We start from the raw sequence: 15,144 nt of genomic DNA, 5'->3' as shown, positions 1-15,144 counted from the left end.
TCCCTTTAAAAAAAAAAAAAAGGATTCTGCACAGGATCGCAATGCGCACTCGCTCCTGATAGGATGGAGCTGTTTTATCACGTGACATCCCAGTCCTATTTGCGGAAGTTACGTGTAAAGTGTATGCGCGCGCGCGTGTGTGCGTGTGGTGCGTGTTTGTGTGTGTGTGTGTGTGTGTGTGTGTGTGTGTGTGTGTGTGTGTGTGTGTGTGTGTGTGTGTGTGTGTGTGTGTGTGTGTGCCATCTCTCGGTCTGGCCATCTAGGCTCCTGCCGCTATAAAATGAGGCTCTACTGTCACGTGACACATGACGGAGCCATGCCGGTGTTTGGGACTCACTAAACGCGCCACTAGATTGAGGTTACCTCAATTACCTGAAGGAATTGCAGCGTTCTGCTCAACTGCATGGTAGCAGGTGTGGGATCGCGTCTGCTCGTTTATGTTGTAGGTAAATTACCTTCAAACGTTACAAATATGACCTAGGAAACGTATTATAAATGACCGGAGTAATATGCATAAATAAAAAACACAAAGTTTAAAGGGTGGTAAACCCCATAACAGATATTTATGGCTTACTTTTTATGATAACTTTAAGATAACTTTTTGAGAAGTTTGGGATTTCTATTTCGAAAAGTTTGGGATAGCTTTTTGAAAAAAGAAAGGATTACGTTTTTGGAAACGATAACAGCTTAATATAACTTATTTTTTTAAATAAACTGATTACTTTTTTGAAAAGTTAAAGGTACTTTCTTCAAAAGTACAAAACGGATTACCTTTCGGAAAGGGTTAGTTAATTTGTTACTTTTGGGGTTTACTTTCTTGGAAAGTAACAGATTACTTTTGGAAAAGTTTTGGGTCCGAGAAGCTTAACTCTTTCTTGGAGGCGGACATCAAAATAAACAACTGCCATAATTGATAGCCTAGGCTTTAAGTTATTTAGCATTTGAAACAACAAAATGCTCAATGTAGTTTATTATTTGTTAAATAAAACCAAAACTGTTAAATCTAAAATGAAAGAGTTTACTGTATGTTAATGTAAGAGTTATAGCATAGGTATTCAGTTTATTAATTATCAGGAAAGTACGATTGGTGGTTGTAACATATTTCAGTTACCAGCAAAACCCAATAGCAGCATTTGTGTGCCGTTTCGCTGGAATAAACATTTATAGTCAATCACTTTTCCAGAGAGGTTATGGGGCAAATTCTTAGATTATGGTTCGACAGGATGCTGTGCATTTCATCGCTAGCACACTTTCGTACCACAGGAATGCCCTCTCCCCCAGCAGCACCCCTGAATCATTCATTGCTCTCCCAGTTGTACTTCCTTAATGTAAAGGGAACGAGCTGGGCGTTCCTGTGCAGATGCTGAACACACAGCGTGGTGAGTGTATTTGTAGAATGATAGCTTGCGTTCTCAGGTATTTTCATACCCATCCCATTTTAAAGGTCCCATCACATGCCACCAGGTGTGGCGTGATTAGCCGTTACGTGCCGTTTTGAAAATCTGTCTGTTATGACATCACAAGTGGGCGTGTCCACCTAGACGTGTGCCAGATCTCGTCGTGTGGCTAATCACACCACACCTGGTGGCATGTGATGGGACTTTTAATCCTACCCTACCGTAAGCATCATGACTAATCAATATCCTGAATCAATAGACGTTTACCCTGAAGTCACTCAGCCCGTGTTCTTGTTGGAGGGTGAATGAGTTGGTTATTTTATTCATACACGCAAAAATATATTCAAATTCAAATTGATAAAAACTGTGTTTTTAGTAAACATGCATGGTTCGATGCATTTTTGCTAATTGTATATTCTTAACGTTTTTCCTCATGTCAATAGTGCATGTCAATAAAAAAAAACATTTTTCATTCACCCAGGCTTAATGAATCCCCAACAGTGCTTCAGAAGAAGCAGCTCTTTAGTTCAGAGGAGAGGAGCCCTGCATGAGCCTGCAGAGTGAGTAACCTGCCGTCTGTTGCCAGGGGGGCTGATGACGCCATCTGTCCACCAGTATTCACTGGAGGCTGTTTTATACTGGTTGACTTTCTACCAAGTGTGTCTCCGAGTGTGGATAGACACTTGAAATCACATTTGTGTTTCCAACCAAAAAAGAATGCAAGCTACCGGTTTCAGAGAGAAGGCCTTGTTGTGGTGAACTGGAAGGACCTGTATGGTGCAGCCTCCCACCAGCTGTTATTCCCCAGCGTGAATGAATTAGTGATGAATGACTTTGGGTGCCGCGGACATGCTCCCCTGGTAATGGTGTTGAGGGCAGAAGGTTTAAAGGTTAAGATAACCTCAAGTAGTCATGACCGCTTTGACGTGAGACAGGATTGCTCATCATATATACTCTGTCGTTTTAAGATGATCTGGTAGCTTATTTAGAAGTTGGTGTTGGAATTGAGGAATCAAGATCTAACTGTCAATGTATTACCAGTTGTTGGCATATTGTCAGAGAGGATCCAGAAGCTTGTGCTGTCTTATTCATGGCTCCATTATAATGTAGAGAGCCTGCAGTCTAGGGACCATTAAACCCTTTTAAAATGGACAACTCTCTCTTTCTGTTCATTTAATCAGCTAAGCTGAATGCTATCGAGTATTGGCTGCGTCAATAGTGACCACTAATGGACCCGGGTGGCTCCTGAAAGGCCCGTTTGACGATTCGTTTCATTATGTCATCAGCCGTGCGAGGAAAAATGAATCAGAACGTTATTCCTGACAGCAGTGGACCGCTGGGCAGAACGGGGGTGTTGGCAACACTAGCGTCTGGACCGGTGTGTTCACCAAGTCCCTTGTAAGGGATAACCCTGTGGGTGGGCAGGCCACGAGCACACAGACTTCACCGGCCCCCTATATTCTATACTAACCCAGGTGGTGGGACAGGTGGAGCAGGTTGACTTGTAACCGGAAGGTTGCTAGTTCGATCCCCGGCTCCTCCTAGTGTCGAGGTGTCCCTGAGCGAGACACTTGACCCTCACTGCTCCTGACGAGCTTGGCTGTCGCCTTGCATGGTCGACTCCGCCGTCGGTGTGTATTAACCGTCGTCAGTCGCTTTAGAAACAAGCGTCTGCTGAATGCCCTAAATGTAAATGTAAAGTCCTCTCGGTCTCTCTCTCTCTGGCAGCCATGTTGTTCTCCCGCCTGGCGGTTAGCCTAGCGCTGCTCGCCTGGTGTGTGCGGGCAGAGCGCTGCGTCTCCCCCCCCCTCACCTGACATGCGAGTCATTTGTGTTGGGGCTGAAGATTTACTGAAGCAATCTGGCTTAAGTGGCTCGCTGAAGGGCAACGCTGGCCACATGGGAGGAGGGGGGGGTGGGGGGGTGGGGGGGGGGGGGGGGGGATGGTCACCTCGGGTGACGGGTTCACATCATCCCTCCCCCGGGGGACGTCGTACAGCACATGCTGCCACTTCTTTGTGGCCGCTGTGTTTGTCCTCGGTTCCAGGGACAAACTATGGGAGGAGCTTACGATGGTATCTCTGTACGCACGTGTCATTCAATGGTTAAACTATTTATAGACTCGGCTGGGCCCTTTTTTTTCCCTATTTTTTTTCTGTAAAGAACGATAAGCAAGTGATGCCCAAAATACATCAGAACACATCCTGCTGTGAGCCCGGCCCCCGGGACGTCCTCAGGGTGGCGGTGATACGATGACCTGCAGAGAGCGGTGGATAATACCACGACTGTTCACTCAGAGATAAGAAATAAACAAACATGATGCAGCATAGTCCTATGGTTACTGGTGAATTCACAATGAAACGTGTGTAATTAGAAGTTGGGCTTCTTGTCCATAGGGATAGAAGTTGGATGATTGGGGCAAGAGAGAATACCCCACGTTTATGCATCCCACATTGCGGGACTTGGTTTTCTCAGTGATGTTCAGATCTCCAGGTTAGCCTTGAATAACCTCCATGAGGAAGTGCTACCAAGCTTTCTATTGTGGGTGCGATGGTCAAGGTCAAATATTCAGAATGCATGCTTTAGAAATGTTGAAATGTGTTTTCACGTACACATCCAGCATTCCTCTGCATCTCTTAGGCTGATTTTATATTTTACTCTCAACATGTTGGAGTTTTTGCTGGGGGAGAAATACCAAGTTGTCTACAGCGGAATCAGAAGGAAACAACATTTGTAGTTGAGGAAAACCCCCTGAGGAAGGCCAGAGGCGAGACGCAGCGGTGGGCGTGTTCTGTAGCAGCCCGCGCGTTAATAAAGGCTTTTTAATTGCAACCCTGCTGGCGTGAGGGGACCAGGAGTGATTCCCATCGCCTCCGCTCACGAGGAACACGCCTTCCTGCTCCTTCTCCAAGGTTTGTCTTCTGCTTCGGCTCGTCTCCTCTTCCTCCTCGTTCCCCAGAGGAGCGGCGTGCCCGCCGTGTCGTTGACCTTCTGCTCTTTAAGACCAGCTTCAGGAGCAGCGGCGCCCCGCCCCGGCCCCCCGTTAACACGAGCTGTTAAGGGCTTTGTTACGCCCAGAGACAGGGAGCGGGAAACCGCTCCTCCTCCACTCTGCTGCTGCACCTCCTCCTGCTCCTCCATCAGTCCTCTCCTGCTCCTCCTGCTCCTCCATCAGTCCTCTCCTGCTCCTCCTGCTCCTCCATCAGTCCTCTCCTGCTCCTCCTGCTCCTCCATCAGTCCTCTCCTGCTCCTCCTGCTCCTCCATCAGTCCTCTCCCGCTCCTCCAGCACCTCGGCTGCTGGTTAGAATTGAGAGCAGAGTTGGACGCTGGGTGGGACAGGGGGAGGTGGGATAGGGCAGGACAGGGTGGGGGGGAATAGTGGGGTGGGATAGGGTGGGGGGTAGTGGGACAGGATGGGGTGGGGTGGGATAGGGGGGGATAGGGTGGATGTGATAGGGTGGGGGGTAGTGGGACAGGATGGGGTGGGATAGTGGGGTGGTGGGGTGGGATAGGGTGGGGGTGGGGCTCTTTTAAAAGCCTTAGCTGAGTAAGTCACCCTGCCTGCACTAGAGTTCACACTGCCATAATGAGGATATATTCAACGTTTAAGAACCTGAAGGGTCCGTGTAGCAGGAACCTGGGGGCCTTCCATTATTCATGCTAATCAGCCGTCGCCACGGCTGGATGGGGCCTTTGTGTTTGTGCCATGACTCCTTGAGCATCCTCCCCCCCCCCCACCCCCCCAACCCTCCAACCGTCTCTGTTGCCATGACGCACTATGACCACAAGCAAGGACGACAGGGGTCTTCATCTGCAAGAGGACACGCACGCACACACGCACGCACAAGCTGGAAATAAATGTAAGTCATCCTGTTGTCGCCCCCTGAAGGCCGTTCGTGTTACTGCATGTTGTTCAAGTAGGCGGATTGAGGGATCCGGCAGGCAGGGAGATACGGTATGGACGCTAAAGATACATTAGTTATTTGTTATAACTTTGCCTATAACTTGTATTATTAGAATGCCCCAGCTTGGATTTTTATAATTTATCTTGACCAACATAGACAAGATGTGTTTTTGGTTGAACAATGTTCAACAATGTTCGCTCAAACATTGAGCAACATGACTCTCTGCAGTCTCCATCTGGAAGAGTGGCAGGTTCCTTTGAACCGGAGGTCTGCCGGAGTCTCTGCTGGTAAGCCAGTAGCGGCCAGTCAGTACTATTCGTCACAGTGAGAGAAGTAATACTGTTGATTCACTTAAAGCCTTGTTGGTATTTCAGGTACTGCATTGTGGTCACATTCTATGTGGGCTATGTGGCCATAATTATATTTTCTTCCAAATAATTTGATTATCTATTTTTTCTTCCAACAAAAGTTGGAAACAGGTGTTTATTTCTTTCTCTCTCTGTTCTCTGCTCTCTGCTCATGTGCAACTTTTAACCGACTTAAGTTGTATAAACACAAATCACTAAAGAAAATTATTTTTTTTCCCTTCCTTTACTGCTTCCAACACCACTGGAATAAAGATCCTGTGTCTATCAGCTGTGTATCGTTTCAGGGATTGATGAATTCATTATTTGACTCTCGGGACGGGAACATAAACTCAATATTTGATTTAAGTGATAGACAGTTTACCACAGCGTCTAGTGCTCAATGTGTCCTGTCAAGCAGGAAAAGACTACACCCACACACGTACACACGCACACACACGCACACACACGCACACGCACACACACACACACACACACACACACACACACACACACACACACACACACACACACGTGTGCGCGTGCGCAAGCCCACGCACGCGTACAGACACACACATCATGCAATCAATTTCTACTTGGTCGTTAGTCATATAAACACATTCCATACATTCCCTCAGCTTATGAAACGTTACCCTGGAAATAAAGTTGCATAGAATTTGACTGATTTGTGAAAATTGTTTGTTTTACATGTAAGTGTGCTCTATTGCTGTATCTGAAGTGGAACTGGATGACCATCAATAATAGAAACATACTAGAATAACATCACATTGTAATCCTTGCTATACTGAACATGCAATCTCCAAAAAGGAATCCACTATCCTCAAAAAGTGTCCATGGTTTCATCACGTGTACGAGACAGGGCAAGAACACAGCAGGTTTTCAGGGGGTCTCACTACTAGAAGAACCCTCTCTCCGCCTAAACCTGGACACTGCCTCCTCGGGTCTGCTTCACCATTCACCCACCGTGCCTCCCAGGTTCATCCAGCAGTATCTTCACCCTGAACTATAACCAAAATGAGGAGGTGAGTCTGCAGTTCCGTCCACAACAAATGAAAGGTGGTGAACGGAGAAAAACACCAAATCAGTTGCCTGTCCCTTCTTATAGATCTGCTCCACAATCTACACCATCTGCATTGTCTATTTAACTAGATCAAGTTAAATAGACAATTATTTACTTCATTCAATGAAAGCTGTCCTTTGCCGTTTGTTGTCACTGATTTTCATGTAAAATACGCCGCAGTGTTAAGAACTCCTGCAGCATGATGATAATATTTAACTATGATGTAACTAAGGGTCATGGCCAGGGTTTAGCAATTATTGAGATCAATATACTTTAACAGAAGCTCCCTAGTCATGCTGAGTCTAAAACACACGGACACACACACACACACACACACACACACACACACACACACACAGACACACACACGTCTGCCAGGCAGAGGAGTTACAATCAGTTTTATAGCCCTTATTTAGCACTGTTTTATTAAGATATCAAAAATGGGCTACCCCACTTAAAAAAAAACATGTTTAAAACTAATTGAAAAAATTTGGTATCATAATCTCTATTCTTTCAAATTAATAAACGATTTACGACATACTTCAACTTCAGCGTCTCTCAGTCTGTATTTTCCTCCTGCTCCTACAGCCTCTATTGATCCAACAAGTGAAGGTCAACCTTACTGTGTGCTGCTTTATGCATACTAATCACAGCCATATTGTCTTCCCCGTCACACATTACTTTGGTTTCAACATCACTTTAATCCCTTTCTTAATATGCCCATTCTAATATGTTAACATATCCTGTTTGTTTTCGCTCCTCAAGAAATTATTTTAACATTTATGCATTATCAAATTTTTTTGTTCATTGTTCAGATAAAGTGCCTTAACAATTGAGCTTTAAACTACAAAAACTAAATTAGCGAACAAGTGTGCTCATTTATCAATAATAATTAGCCAGCCAATATAAAACATTCTAAATGTAAATCCCAAACGCCCCAGACACTAATGTCTCCCTGCAGTCAAAGTCCAAGTTCAAACTGCCTGTACTGTACTCCTTTTACTAATGTGACAACCAACACAGGGAGACCGCTCAAGACGATGAACTGAATAAATGGATGTCCTTCTTTCTCCTTGTTTTAAAGAGCCTGTGCTTTAAAAACGTGACCATTTCAGTGAGCAGTTAATGTTTCAACACCACCAGTCTGAAAGCGTCCTTATCTGACCACATCCTAGGCAGGACAAGGACATTACTTCAGCAATGGCAAAGCAATCCCGGTCCCTGGTGAGTGATGCCTACTTTGTATCATTGTTATACGGCCTACAAGTGTATTTTACTGGGATATAAAGATGAAACCTTCTCTCTTTCTGCAGCTAGAGTGTCCTTTCTTAGTTGCTGCGGTCTTCATTACTGGAATCGGTGGAACGTTTCAGTATGGCTTCAATATAGCAGTCATGACTTCTCTCTCTTTGGTAAGCAAAACTTCATAAATATAGAGCTTTATTTATAATATACATCACATACTTTGGGCCTAACTTGCTAGACCTGAGTGTATTCAATAACAGACGTTAAAGGATCTCTGTAGATTATCTCTCTGGTAATTGTTCAAAAATAGCAGTCCATAGAATCCATACAAACCCCTCACAAATATATGAGATTTTACTGAACATTGTACACACACACACACACACACACACACACACACACACACACACACACATGCGTGCACACACGCACACACACCCACACACGCTGTCACTCGGTCACACACTTATAAGTGGTGCTTGTAGTTTATAAAGGAGCTGGTGAACACAACGTCTACAAAGCGCTATGGGCTCCCTCTGGAGGAGTGGCAGGTGTCTCTGGTCTGGTCCTTCCTGGTCTCCATCTTCTGCATCGGAGGTCTGCTGGGCTCTCTGCTTGCAGGACAAATGGGCAAGAAGTACGGCAGGTCAGTAGTTACTGCAGAGTCACCGTGAGAGAAGAACGTTAAAGGATCACCAATTCAAAAAAACTCCAATCCTCATGGATAGACTTCAACACCTCTGTGGTTTACCTTAGAGAAATAATGAATGACAGCTCCTCACCAGGGTTCAGGCGCCCACGTTGTACAACCAGAAGCCTCTCATTAGGAGCAGAGGTCGCCCTGACCCCCTGGCGCATTCTTCTGGTGTGGTCAGGGGCCAACACGTCATTTTAGAATTTTGTATTTTTTGTGGAAATGGAGTGTGGAAATCCAGCAGCCAGGAAAGGTTTTAATATCTGACCCTGAATTGTTTTACCCGGCAGATGGTAAAATCAATCAGTCATTGGCTGGTTGCAGGTGTTTATTTTGGACCCTGTTTGTGATTATGCCATTTTCCCTAAATAACACGGTTTTATTCTTTATAAACACAATAAAGGTATTGCCAGTCAAATGTTAATAAACTTATACGTTGTTTCAACAAAAAGTCAAGTTGTTCCTGCATTGGAGTCATTCTGCTCTCTCTGTTGTCAATGAGTCCATCTCGGATGTGGGTGTTGAGTCCTGTCTCAATCCACGGTAAACACAGTATTGCAAAGTATAACAAGTTTGGGCCTTCTGCCATTGTCTCTGACAACCATTTCTGGAAGTGAGTCTTGTTCTAGAGAAATTGAGACATTGGCTGGAGGGCTCCAACTATCCATTTATCATTTGGATGGACGACACGAATTTCAAGAACATCCCCAAAATTTGGCACTAATGTCAAGCCTGGTGGGTGTGACTTAGATTGGATCCTCGTCTCCTATCATCCTGAGTTCGAGCACCAGAAGATCTTCCGAAAGTTGGACTCACCTGAATTAGAGAGGAAAACTGAAATCATTCTATTGGACTTCCAGAGTTTTGGGATCATCATCTTAGGGCTATGGATCCAAGGCATGGGCCTCCAGGTCCAATTTTAGTTGCCACCAAGATTTTCTCCTGGGTCTGACAGTTCTGCTAATGATAGAAAAATAGAGTTCATACATTTGGGTGGGCCGCCAAAGAAGGGGTGTTCAGGGACTTTGTGGTGGCCTGTTCCACATATGAGGAGTGGTCACACAGGAGTGGTCACTTCCCCTGGATTTTTTTTTTTGTGCGTCTCTCTCAAACTACCTGCAGCTGAGAGATGGCAGAGCTCATGGGTCTACCAGGTGTCCTAACGCCTCCAACTGGAACACGCAGATCAACCTCACGTTCAGCCATCAGACCGTCAACCCCCCACAGGACCTCACATTGACCCCTGGCCCCGCTACAGGACTCCTACCAGGAGAAATATGTGTCTGGCTCTTCCACCGTGGATGTCCTCAATCCTGGACATCACCATCATCCAAGATTTCCACTGTTGCCGTCTCGACCGTCGTAGACAAACTACAGGATCCATTATTAGAAGAGGGATCATATCCCTGGGGATCATATCGCCCCAGAAGAGGGATCATATTGTTGGATCATATGTTTGGTAGTTAAGCTAGGCTTAACTACCAACTTCTAGACTGAGCTTCAGAACCCTGCTCAAACTAATTTTGGCGAATCAGACCCACAACTAGCCAATATGAGCCCTGTACTGACCGAGGGACTGAGACCGCCAGTTTTCAGTCTTGCCAATGCTTCACATTAACCATGTTCCTATTTGCTGTTTGAGTTTTCAAGTATGTATTTTTTGCAACCTTGTCTGCCGCCTCTTTTTTGTGTTTGGGTCTGCCAGTCTCTTTGTGACAAATTGTTAAGGAAGTGCTTCAGTCCAAGTTGATATCTTCTAATCTCTTTAATCCTAAGAAAGCAATGTCTTCTGATGAACAATCTGGTGGCCATCGTTGCCTCAGTTTTGATGATACTGAGTAAATGGGCCGTGTCCTTTGAGATGATCATGGTTGGACGTTTTCTCTATGGCCTCAACACCGGTAAGCTCATAAGAAAATCCTGTACCTATTTATATTCTCCCTTTGCTATAGATCTCTCATGGATAGTTGCTCTATAACCTCCCTCCGCTTCAACAAAGGCATGCACACAATCATACAAACACACCATAATGAATGTATATTTGGACTTAAAAAGATAATTAGCCACTAAATATTAGTTTATCGACTGCTCTCATAAATGATGGCTCCGTGTTGTTTTTCTCCAGGGGTCATCCTAACCGTTCACCCAATATACCTGGTGGAATGCGCACCGAAGAGTTTGCGAGGAACGGTGGGTGTGACTACTGCTACCTTTTCCGCTTTAGGGAAGTTCTTGGGTCAGCTCCTGGGGATCAGGTGAGTGAACACATGCACACCGGAGAAGTGTGTTGAGTCACACGGTGGCGAGGTGACGTGCTGAACCATTAGCCCCATCTCCTGGGGATGGGCTGACACGTCTGGTGGTGTTGAGCTTTATGTTGGGCTTCATTTATATTGGCCACAGACAATTCACACATTGTTTTGAGTTTAAATGTTTAGAAAATTAGTGAAAGGCCTTTGAGAATGAACTGCACATTTCGACAGTTGGATCTAGACATTTTTATGTTAACACCTTCCCCCCCCCCCCACCACCCCCACCATCACACCCTTTTAATGGCATAGCATGATGAGAGATTTCACATTTGACATTACAATCTGATACTATCCAGTACTGATGATTGATCGATTCATTGATCGATGGTTCCTCTGCAGAGAGTTGCTGGGAACAGAGGATCTCTGGGTATGGCTGCTAGGTTTCAGTGGGTTTGTTGCCCTGTTCCAGCTCCTCACCCTGCCTCTCCTTCCAGAGTCCCCCCGCTACCTCCTGCTGAACAGAGGAGACCAGCAGGGCTATGAAAGAGGTCAGCCTACCCACCTCAAACCCAATACAATGTCAAGTACCTTTTAATACCTTTTAATACCACAGCTAGCCTCATGTCTTTAACCATAAGGCATCCATGTTGTATCCATTCCTCCTCAGCTGTTAAGAGGTTGTGGGGTTCCAGGGACTACAGTGTGGAAACTCAGGAGATGCTGCAGGAGAAAATAGATCTTCAGGACATTAAAATCCACTCAGTCATGGAACTGTTGCGGAGCCGCCCCTTGCGCTGGGTGGTTCTGACAATCGTCGTTAACTTCGTAACCTTACAGCTGTGTGGCATCAATGCCGTGAGTGATACTCTTTTAACTTAGTTGTTTAACTTACTTTTAACTTATGTGTGTTGCAACATTTTTATATCAAGTGTGGTTTGCGATTATCTCGAGTCATGATCAGTTTATCTTTACTTCAACATTTAAAGGAACATTTAAGATGGTCCTGTGTTCTTAAAACCATCATAGACCTCGATGGAGACTTCCACATGTGATGTCAAGAACAAATAAAGTATAAAATCATGTATTTAAATAAAAATTGTAAAGGGGATCTATTTCTCTTTGCCCCTGCACCCATAAGTACTTAATTTGGGAATATTACAGCAAATAGAAACTTGAATCTGAAACCACTTTTTTCAATCCGACCTTATAGTCACTATTGAGAAAATTTGGTTGATTGGATTTGAGCCAGTAGTGACTAGCTAACGGTTCACCTCAGCCAAGCAGTCTGTGGTCTATAGAATAATCACAACCTCTAGCGACGGTACTTTGAGTGACGTGTCAAAACAATTCCAAATTGTCGGGGACATGGCCAACAGAAACAGAAGCTCCTCCGCTGTGCTTCTATACTGTCTCCAAAAAGACCAGTGAAGGAGAGAGTGGTCAGAAGGGAACTGCCACTGAGTACACGTTCATGGCTCGATATCACATAACAGTCGATGGCTTGACCCACAAGGTTTTAATATACATTTCAGAACCATTGTTTTGAAGATGTTTAAATGATAAAAACAAAAAGTTGAACAATACGTTCCTCTTTAAGTACATTTTATATACATTTCTCAATGTACCATCACGTGAACGCAGAGGTCAAGGCATAAACCAAATCTTGATAAGTGTTAGCAAGACAAATCCAAAAGGATGGTTGTTAAACTGCCCACGTCTAAATTTGGTGTGCTGCCCAAAAACCGTCAACACCCAACTGTTCAGTGTCGGCCAACACCAACCACCAGCGACGGGTGCGACACGTTGATACTACATGTTAACACTCTAAAGTTATTATTGATTACAAAATGCGGTTAGCGTCTTTAAAGTTATGAACGATTTAGTGCTCGTGCATCGTGACGTCAGATCGCAACGACGCCTCCATTTAGGAAGTATAAAAGCATAGGAATGTCAATGGTAGAAATGCAGTTGGTCATTGTTTAGTAATTATATGCTGAAACATTGTTTGCAGGTCATTGCTCTATTTGGTTTAGAAGCCCCTCTAGAAGTGCAGTAGAACAAAACAGTAACAAAACAGGACGATGTGTAACGATGCATTACATCGCCTGGTTTCCAGACCCGTTGTAGCCGTCTCCCACCAGAAGTTCTGCTATACAGAAATGAAACCCCCGGCATTGTTTTAGAGCAACATAAACATCTCAGAAAAGGAAAACCAATAATGATTGGAAGTGTGAAAAGCTGTCAAAGTGTAAAACAATCGACAAGGGCAGCAGCAAACCAGTGCGTTTAGTCTGCAGTAAATTAAGCTCAAGCAGTCAACACCTCACTATTCTCACCACACAGGTTTGCCAAACTCTTTATTCTCTCTCTTTATAGTATCTTTATTTGTTCAACACATTCAGGCTGAAAGCATCTTCTCTTATTTAGGTATGTATCTCATTTTCTCCCCGGATATCAACATATCTTTCTCCTACTCCAGGTGTACTTTTATTCCACCGAAGTGTTCACTACAGCAGGGATCCCAAAAAACCAACTGAATTACGTAGTCTTTGGGACTGGGTTGTGTGAGGTCTTCTCTTCTGTGATCTGTGTAAGTCCCTAGTACGTCTCTGTTCTACTGATTTACAGCAAACCCCCACAGTTATAGTCCCCTACCTTAATAAAGCTCCCTTGGTTTTACTATAAATGATCTCCTTTAATCATTGTTTATTCTATCTTGTGACCTTCTCTGTGAAGAACAATTTTCTACATTGCATATGCATGTCATTTAAAACGGGATCATGTTTATTGACTATCAGAAAGTGTGACCTCCTTGTGAAGGGCTTCTTGTGTCGGGGCACTGACCCCTAACTCAGGGGACCCCTAACTCAGGGGACCCCTAATGGTTCATGTCATGTACCTTTGGGGCTCGCAGGCTGTAGCTGTTGGAAGCATAGAGAGAAAAAAGCTTCTGATCTGCGGCTACGGATGCATGGCTGTTACCCAGATGTTGCTCACCGTCACCCTGAACCAGCAGGTAGGTCAGAGGCCGACCCAATGCCGTTAGAACAACACCTCTGCCACCACACACGTCCATGTGGACTCACCTGCTGCTCACCTCCAGTGATGAAAGGCACCAGTCAGGAGGATCCGAATCAGAATCAGAGTTACTTTTATTTAAGTGCACAAGAGTACAATTCTTAGGCTTGGTTCCTCAACAGCCACATAGCAGCAACAGTATAAGATGAAGTAAATAAAGATAAGTAAAAATAAAAAAAATATGAAAATGAGTAAAAATAAGTATAAATGTGAATTTATGTGCAGTGAATGGCATGTGTCAATAATCTCATTCCCCAGGATCATGTCAGCTGGATGCCATACTGCAGCATCGTCCTCATCTTCCTCAGCATCTTCTCCTTCTCCTGCGGACCCTGTAGGTCACACAAAACACCTCCATCTATATATAATACACCATGTGTATATACCGTGATCGGTGTGGTCATTTGTCTTGCTTTGGTTCAGCGGGAGTGGCCATGACTCTGCTGGCGGAGTTCTTCACCCAGTCCTACAAACCGGCGGGCTACGCTCTGGCCTGCAGCATCAACTGGGTGGGCCTCTTCGTCGTGGGGATGCTCTTCCCTCTCCTCGTGGTACGTCTAGTATCGCCCACACGGAACATTCCCTCACAGGCTTCACACCATATGTAGTAATGTTGGATGTTTCCTGCTGCTCATCCTGGCTTGATGTTGTTGTTGTTGATGATGTTGTGTTTCTGTTTGTGTTTGTTTTAGGTCCATCTGAAAAGCTTTTGTTTTCTGATTTTCCTGTTCTTCACCATCCTCATTGCGGTGTTTATGTGGTTCAACGTTCCTGAAACCAACAACCTATCTCCCCTGGAGATACAGGAAGCGTTTCGCAAGATGCACACTAAGACTGAAAAGGGGGGTGGGTCTACACCCTGTGGTACGACAGATAATGAAATATACGGTCTGAAGTGTCAGACCAAACTCTGACGGCCTGTGTTTTTATGTTATGTTTATGTTTTAGTGAAACTGGAATGACGTGTGCCTTGTCATGGTGGAGCTGGATGCGTAATGACCAGGATTATCAGTAGGCCTACGGGCTGGCCTTTTGCCAACTGTTTATTTAGCCCAGCCTATATCTATGACAATCATCTAGGACACCCTACAAATATGTTCACCATAACAATTCCTGAATACCACGTCATCATGAAATAAACGACGAT

At 44.7% G+C, this 15,144-nt stretch overlaps 1 protein-coding gene across 1 annotated transcript; it reads left to right on the top strand.

The window, feature by feature from the left end:
- Positions 1 to 6,682: 6,682 nt before the first annotated feature.
- Positions 6,683 to 14,911, top strand: slc2a11l (solute carrier family 2 member 11, like; the record flags this gene model as incomplete). Its single annotated transcript, XM_084486432.1, has 13 exons — positions 6,683 to 6,690; positions 7,904 to 7,952; positions 8,042 to 8,140; positions 8,459 to 8,623; positions 10,448 to 10,568; positions 10,793 to 10,922; positions 11,319 to 11,467; positions 11,587 to 11,774; positions 13,399 to 13,509; positions 13,834 to 13,935; positions 14,256 to 14,331; positions 14,421 to 14,548; positions 14,690 to 14,911. The coding sequence occupies 13 exons, from the start codon at positions 6,683 to 6,685 to the stop codon at positions 14,909 to 14,911; spliced, it is 1,548 nt and encodes a 515-aa protein (XP_084342558.1).
- Between the last annotated feature and the right edge of the window lie 233 nt (positions 14,912 to 15,144).

Source organism: Micromesistius poutassou, assembly GCF_964030765.1.
Source record: "Micromesistius poutassou genome assembly, chromosome: 22".
In the NCBI taxonomy this organism is placed as follows: Eukaryota; Metazoa; Chordata; class Actinopteri; order Gadiformes; family Gadidae; genus Micromesistius; species Micromesistius poutassou.
The sequence above is the reverse complement of the archived record's forward strand: the minus strand, read 5'-3'. Positions and strand labels throughout refer to the sequence as shown.